Consider the following 8,517-nt stretch of genomic DNA (forward strand, 5'->3'; position numbering starts at 1 on the left):
ACCTGTGAGAAACGCTGATGGCGTTCACATGAGCATTTAGAATTGGTTCTATAGTTATGTGCATTTGAATATACGCAGGTTTGGAATTCCCTACAAGCCAAGCCTAAACAAAGTACTTGTCTTTCCTTATAAATTTTGATAAAGAATTTTATTTTATTTTGTTGCTTTGGGGTAGGAATGCGAAACGAATTTTCCCGACGACGCTTTATCTGTAGAGTGGGAAAGGGATCCTCCATAGGGAGAGACTAGTTGGCACTTCAGCACTGCGTTGTCATCGGGTCCAGGCGAAGGTCCTTCGTCAGATCTGGATACGGCCTGGATCCGGCAGGCTGCGGGAAAACCTCGGGATAAACACAGACACTAAAATTAGCGTAGATGCCATTCTTCTAATGATGTAACGAGTACATCAGGATTTATGGGAAGTGTTCCCGGTTCCGGCTGACCTAATCTATGCAGCCTAACATTAAATTATAGAAGTCTATAATGTATTATGTGTATGCTAGGCCAAAGAGATGTGTCTCTAATCTAGCTTTGAACTGACAGAGTGTGTCTGCTTCCCGGACAATGTTAGGAAGACTGTTCCAGAGTTTTGGTGCTAAATAGGAAAAGGATCTACCGCCAGCAGTCGATTTTGATATTCTAGGTATTAGTAACTGGCCGGAATTTTGAGATCGCAATAGACGTGAAGGACTATAATGCGTTAAGAGCTCGCTCAAGTACTGCGGAGCTAAACCATTTAGTGCTTTGTAAGTGATCAGCAATATTTTAAAATTTATGCGATGTTTAATAGGGAGCCAGTGCAGTGTTGACAGAACCGGGCTAATATGGTCATACTTCCTGGTTCTGGTAAGAACTCGAGCTGCTGCGTTTTGGACCAGCTGTAGTTTGTTTATTAAGCGTGCAGGGCAACCACCCACGCTTACGCACACGAAAGACTAAACCAATTCACCTTGGTGGTGGTGACCAAGTAATCGTTTTGTATTACCTATTTTTATTAGCCATTTAGACAATTCAGAAAAACAAAAATGTGCAGGAAATATAGAGGCCTGTATTTATAATATTATGAATGAAATGTGCGTTATTTGGAAGAAAGTCGAGGTGTCACTTACTTAGATAACTATATGGATCCCCCCCCCCTTGTCCGTTCCATTTGGAAGAGACCCAGAGGTGAACTGTCATCCGCGCCCGCGCCTCCGCGCCCCCTCCCCTTTCCCCTTCTCAAACAAACAGCTTCTGTGCACGGCATCTTCAGGGGCGCAAATTTGCCAATTCCCCACACAGTGAAATGATAGATAATAGAAAACCGCTTCGCGGCGCAATTTATTTATTTATTTTTTCTGCTCGTGCCGGCGGCGGCACCGCCCCAAAAATGCCGCCCCGGGCAATTGCCCGGTTCGCCCGTGCCAAAAACCGCTACTGCTCACACACACACACACACCACTCGCACATGCACCTGTTCCTTACACACACACACACCTGTTCCTGACTCACGCGAGTCCTTCAGTCTGAAACACCAGACTATGATGTGTGTGTTGTTCAGGTGGTGGGCTTCGACAGCGTGGACGATGAGTCTAAACCGGAGCATCACATCTTTAACCTGGACAGTCCGACTCCGGAGCGCTGGTGTGACGACAACAACCCGCCGTACTCGTACTATCTGTACTACATGTACGCCAACATGACGGTCCTCAACCACCTGCGCAGGTACTCACACACTCCACATCATCAGTGTGTCAATCACTTCACCAGTCACTCTGAATCACTCTGTCTGTGAGCAGGAGGCGGGGCTTCAACACCTTCGTGCTGCGACCTCACTGCGGGGAGGCGGGGCCTATTCATCACCTGGTGTCTGGATTCATCCTGTCAGAAAACATCTCACACGGACTTCTGCTCAGGAAGGTATGTGGATGAAAAGAGTCTGAATCAAAAGAGTCATTTGTTCAGGAATCAGAATGTAGTCTGATTCCTGAATGAATGACTCTTATGAACCGGTTCTCTTTGTAGTGAGAGGAAAAACCACTACAGTATAGATTCATAACCGCTATTTGTTTGGGAAATTGGTTACAGTATTTCTCTACTCATTCATTTGGGAATCGGATTTCACTTGATGCTCTATGTGGCTTTGATTCACTAAAGATTCAGTTCATAGGAGTCATTCATTCAAGTATCTGATTTGACTAGTTCACAATATATGGCTAATTTGAATGAAACAAATTCCCAAACAAATGACTCTTCTTTGCCAGTCATTTTTAGTCAATCAAAACCATACAGTACGACTAATGTAGTCCCCAAATAAAGACTTATGAACTGTTTTTTTTTTCAAATCAAATACACACAGAGTGACCAACGTAGTCCGATTCCCTAAGAAATACTTTTTAGTGAATTAAACACACACAACACAACCAGGGTAGTCCAACCAATTTTCAACCAAATGACTCATATGAACCAGTTCTTTTAATTGAATCAAAACATGCAGGATGACTAATGTTGTCCAATTCATGAAGGAATGACTCGTATGAGATGGTTCTTTTTAGTGAATCAGAATCAAAAAGCTTGACTGGAGTTGTCTGATTCTTAAACAAACATGTACATTACATTTGATCATTTAGCAGATGCCTTTATCCAAGCGCCTTTATCCGAAACGACTCCTATGAATTTTTTGGTGTGAATCAAACACATTCAACGTGACTAAAGAACAATGATTCCTAAATGAATGGCAAACTAATTTATTTTGATTCCTTAAAGGTGCGTTGTGTAATATTTAGGAGGATCTGTTGACAAATGTAATATCATACACATAACTATGTTTTCAGTGGTGTATGAAGAGCTTACATAATGAAGCGTTATGTGTTTATTAGCTTAGAATGAGGCATTTCTCTCTACACACACCGCGAGTCTCCTTACATCGACATGTTTCTACGGTGGCCCTGAGTGGACAAACGCGTTTCGTCACTATGTTGTTCTTTGTGTAAAGAGGGGAGCAAAAGTCAGCGAATAAAACACTGACACAATGACAATTCGCAATAACAAATCGTTTTACTGAATAATAAAGTAAACATAATTTCTTAATTAATCTTTGTAAAGAAAGCTCATTGTTTAACTGGCTACTCTCTGCCGTCTCAGGCGACGACATCACTTCCTGTCGGCCACCGTAACTTCTGTTGGGTGCAGTTCGCATCCTCACCACTACATGCCGCTAAAACTTACACACTGCACCTTTAACTACTCTTGTTTGACCATGTTTTTGATTCACTAAAAGAACCAGTTCATTAGAGTCATTTGTTCATGAATCGGACTACATCAGTCACTCTGTATGTGTTCGATTCACTATAAAGAACCGCTTCATAAGAGTCATTCATTTATGAATCGTTAGTTTTCAGTATTTTGAACAGGTTATAACAAACACACAGGGCAGAATCATCAAAGTGGACGTAGTAGTGATCCACCTGTGTGTGTCGTAGGCTCCGGTCCTGCAGTACCTGTACTATCTGGCTCAGGTGGGCATCGCCATGTCTCCGCTCAGCAACAACAGTCTGTTCCTGAGTTACCACCGTAACCCTCTGCCGGAGTATCTGTCCCGCGGCCTGATGGTGTCGCTGTCCACCGACGACCCGCTGCAGTTCCACTTCACCAAGGTCAGATCACCTGGTGTCCACTGTTGTGTGGAAATCATTACTAGTAACTTGAGTTGTGTAATCAGATTACTTTATCAAGTTACTAGTAAAGTAATGCATTACTTTTAAAATGTATGAGTCTTTTTTTAACCCATTTATTGACTGACAGCTCTCTTGTCCCCATGTTGAGAGAAATCAAAATGAAGAGGTGTGTGTGTGTGTGTGTGTGTGTGTGTACATGATGGTTATTGTAGTTCTAGACTAAATGTGAGTGTGCATTTACTCATCTCACTTGCACAAAAAAAGATTCAATATTCCTCAAAATGAATAAAATCAGTGAAATGCAGGATCAGAATACTATGCAAACCTCCATTAACTAAATATGTAAAATAAAACATTCATTTTTATTCATTTAATCTCACTTCACTATAGATTTCTTTGTTTTTATTGGTAAAGTGTTAAACTTTCTTCTCCTTCGTCCTATTCTTGTGTTATCCAGAATAACAGCAGCTGAAAGGTTTGTTTGAGCTGTTCTTCTACTGTACACTATCTCTACTGTACCCTATCTCTACTGTACCCTATCTCTACTGTACCCTATCTCTACTGTACCCTCTCTCTACTGTACCCTATCTCTACTGTACCCTCTCTCTACTGTACCCTCTCTCTACTGTACTCTACCTCTACTGTACTCTACTGTACTCTCTCTACTGTACTCTACCTCTACTGTACTCTACTGTACCCTCTCTCTACTGTACCCTCTCTCTACTGTACTCTACCTCTACTGTACTCTACTGTACTCTCTCTACTGTACTCTATCTCTACTGTACTCTACTGTACCCTATCTCTACTGTACTCTCTCTCTACTGTACACTCTCTCTACTGTACTCTGCTGTACTCTACTGTACTCTCTCTACTGTACACTATCTCTACCGTACTCTCTCTACCGTACTCTACTGTACTCTACCCTACTCTCTCTACTGTACCCTATCTCTACTGTACCCTATCTCTACTGTACCCTATCTCTACTGTACCCTATCTCTACTGTACCCTCTCTCTACTGTACCCTATCTCTACTGTACCCTCTCTCTACTGTACCCTCTCTCTACTGTACTCTACCTCTACTGTACTCTACTGTACTCTCTCTACTGTACTCTACCTCTACTGTACTCTACTGTACCCTCTCTCTACTGTACCCTCTCTCTACTGTACTCTACCTCTACTGTACTCTACTGTACTCTCTCTACTGTACTCTATCTCTACTGTACTCTACTGTACCCTATCTCTACTGTACTCTCTCTCTACTGTACACTCTCTCTACTGTACTCTGCTGTACTCTACTGTACTCTCTCTACTGTACACTATCTCTACCGTACTCTCTCTACCGTACTCTACTGTACTCTACTCTACTCTCTCTACTGTACCCTATCTCTACTGTACCCTATCTCTACTGTACCCTATCTCTACTGTACCCTATCTCTACTGTACCCTCTCTCTACTGTACCCTATCTCTACTGTACCCTCTCTCTACTGTACTCTACTGTACTCTACCTCTACTGTACTCTACTGTACTCTACCTCTACTGTACTCTACTGTACTCTCTCTACTGTACTCTACCTCTACTGTACTCTACTGTACCCTATCTCTACTGTACTCTACTGTACTCTCTCTCTACTGTACACTCTCTCTACTGTACTCTGCTGTACTCTACTGTACTCTCTCTACTGTACACTATCTCTACCGTACTCTCTCTACCGTACTCTACTGTACTCTACTCTACTCTCTCTACTGTACCCTATCTCTACTGTACCCTATCTCTACTGTACCCTCTCTCTACTGTACCCTCTCTCTACTGTACCCTCTCTCTACTGTACTCTACTGTACTCTCTCTACTGTACACTATCTCTACCGTACTCTACTGTACCCTATCTCTACTGTACTCTACTGTACTCTCTCTCTACTGTACACTCTCTCTACTGTACTCTCTCTACTGTACACTATCTCTACCGTACTCTCTCTACCGTACTCTACTGTACTCTACTCTACTCTCTCTACTGTACTCTATTGTACTCTCTCTACTGTACTCTACTGTACTCTCTCTCTACTGTACTCTCTCTCTACTGTACACTCTCTCTACTGTACTCTCTCTCTACTGTACTCTACTGTACTCTACTGTACTCTACTGTACTCTCTCTACTGTACACTATCTCTACCGTACTCTCTCTATCATACTCTACTGTACTCTACTGTACTCTACTCTACTCTCTCTACTGTGCTCTATTGTACTCTCTCTACTGTACTCTACTGTACTCTATCTCTACTGTACTCTACTGTACTCTCTCTACTGTACTCTACTGTACTCTCTCTACTGTACACTATCTCTACTGTACTTTATCTCTACCATACTCTACTGTACTCTACTGTACACTCTCTACCGTACTCTCTCTACCGTACTCTACTGTACCCTATCTCTACTGTACTCTATTGTACTCTCTCTACTGTACTCTATCTCTACTGTACTCTACTGTACCCTATCTCTACTGTACTCTACTGTACTCTCTCTACTGTACACTATCTCTACTGTACTGTACTCTCTACTGTACACTATCTCTACTGTACTCTACTGTACTCTACTGTACTCTCTCTCTACTGTGCACTATCTCTACTGTACACTACTGTACTCTCTCTACTGCACTCTCTACTGTACACTCACTCTACTGTACTCTACTGTACTCTCTCTACTGTACACTATCTCTACTGTACTCTACTGTACTCTCTCTACTGTACACTATCTCTACTGTACTCTACTGTACTCTCTCTACTGTGCACTATCTCTACTGTACACTACTGTACTCTCTCTACTGCACTCTCTACTGTACACTCACTCTACTGTACTCTACTGTACTCTCTCTACTGTACACTCACTCTACTGTACTCTACTGTACTCTCTCTACTGTACACTATCTCTACTGTACTCTCTCTACTGTACACTACACTACTCTACTCTCTCTACTGTACTCTACTGTACTCTCTCTACTGTACTCTACCTCTACTGTACTCTACTGTACTCTATCTCTACTGTACACTACTCTACTCTCTCTACTGTACTCTACTCTACTCTCTCTACTGTACTCTACTGTACTCTACCTCTACTGTACTCTACTGTACTCTACCTCTACTGTACTCTACTGTACTCTCTCTACTGTACACTACTCTACTATCTCTACTGTACTCTACTCTACTCTCTCTACTGTACTCTACTGTACTCTACCTCTACTGTACTCTACTGTACTCTATCTCTACTGTACACTACTCTACTCTCTCTACTGTACTCTACTGTACTCTACCTCTACTGTACTCTACCTCTACTGTACTCTATCTCTACTGTACACTACTCTACTCTCTCTACTGTACTCTACTGTACTCTATCTCTACTGTACTCTACTGTACTCTCTCTCTACTGTACACTACTGTACCCTCTACTGTACACTACTGTACTCTCTCTACTGTACACTACTGTACTCTCTACTGTACTCTACTGTACTCTATCTCTACTGTACTCTCTCTCTACTGTACACTACTGTACTCTCTACTGTACACTCTCTCTACTGCACTCTCTACTGTACTCTACTGTACACTATCTCTACTGTACTCTCTACTGTACTCTATCTCTACTGTTCTCTACTGTACTCTCTCCCTACTGTACTGTACTCTATCTCTACTGTACTTTATCTCTACTCTATGTCTACTGTACACACGTGAATCTGCATTCCCTTCAGCCTGAGGATTATGTAAAGGGTCTTTACATTTGCCTAAAAATATAGCCTAACTTTTTTGTTATAAAAAAACAAGCCCAGCCCAGGTGGAACAAAAGTAACGCAAAAGCAACGTAACGCATTACTTTTCTAAAAAAGTAACTAAGTAATGCAATTAGTAACTTTTTAAGGGAGTACCGCAATATTGAAATGCATTACTTTTCAATTTTCAACTAAGTAACTTTCCCCAACACTGCTGGTGTCTGATGTTCAAGCATCAGTTTCAGGTTAAACTACAGTATTCATTAGTGGTGTAACAATATATCGCAATACAAAAATGCAACAATATGTATCGTGTATAGTTCAATAAAATTTCTGTGTGAGGAAAAAATTTGAGTTTACAGAGTTTTAGTGTCAGTGCTACATTAAACTACTATATATAATACTATATATAATGTTGAATATAATGCAGTGGGGGAATATTTGTGTGTCCTGATAATGCCGAATGTCTGATGTTAGGCTACCAGTAAAAAGGGTCCTACATTATGTTAAATACATCTAGTCAGTGAAAGAGATCAAGCATATTCATCTAATTTAATTCAGTATTTTCAGCTTCAGAATCATGAATATTTTTATTCTGGTGTCTCTATTGTCCTGTGCTTTGGGTTTCCAGCAACAAATCCAAGCCTATTCATTTACACACACAATGTTATATCAGATTTAGCATTTTAAATCAATAGTAAAAAATGTTGTTAACCTTTTACCAAATGTCTTGGAGTATCGCATTAATATTGTATTGTGAGTTCAGTATCGTAATATGTATTGAATCATGAAATGAGGGTATCCTTACACCCCTAGTATTTATGCATGTGTCTGTGTTTTGCATGACTGTATATGTGTGTGTGTGTGTGTTGCAGGAGCCTCTGATGGAGGAGTACAGCATCGCTGCTCAAGTGTGGAAACTGAGCTCATGTGACATGTGTGAACTGGCCAGAAACAGTGTGTTAATGAGCGGCTTCTCACACAGGGTAACAAACACACACACAGTATATATAGAAAAGTTATCAAGGTTAATGAAAATAATGGAAATGAAAGCAGGGCTCCCAGAAAAGCCAGAAATATCAGGGTCAGAAACATTTCTGTGGAGAGTA

At 41.2% G+C, this 8,517-nt stretch overlaps 2 protein-coding genes across 5 annotated transcripts in view; one reads left to right on the forward strand and one right to left on the reverse strand.

Moving 5' to 3' along the window:
* Positions 1-8,517, reverse strand: part of LOC307170064 (uncharacterized protein) — a 274,875-nt gene that overhangs the window by 57,824 nt on the left and 208,534 nt on the right. The gene's annotated exons all lie outside the window — the stretch shown is intronic.
* Positions 1-8,517, forward strand: part of ampd2a (adenosine monophosphate deaminase 2a) — a 39,905-nt gene that overhangs the window by 29,161 nt on the left and 2,227 nt on the right. For all 4 annotated transcript variants that reach the window (XM_079891050.1, XM_079891051.1, XM_079891048.1 and 1 more), the window contains 4 exons: positions 1,541-1,704; positions 1,779-1,899; positions 3,462-3,635; positions 8,284-8,394. In XM_079891050.1, coding sequence (XP_079747176.1) covers positions 1,541-1,704; positions 1,779-1,899; positions 3,462-3,635; positions 8,284-8,394 — 570 coding nt within the window. The remainder of the gene's footprint in view (positions 1-1,540; positions 1,705-1,778; positions 1,900-3,461; positions 3,636-8,283; positions 8,395-8,517) is intronic.

This window comes from Squalius cephalus (assembly GCF_949319135.1).
Source record: "Squalius cephalus genome assembly, chromosome: 13".
Classification (NCBI taxonomy): domain Eukaryota; kingdom Metazoa; phylum Chordata; class Actinopteri; order Cypriniformes; family Leuciscidae; genus Squalius; species Squalius cephalus.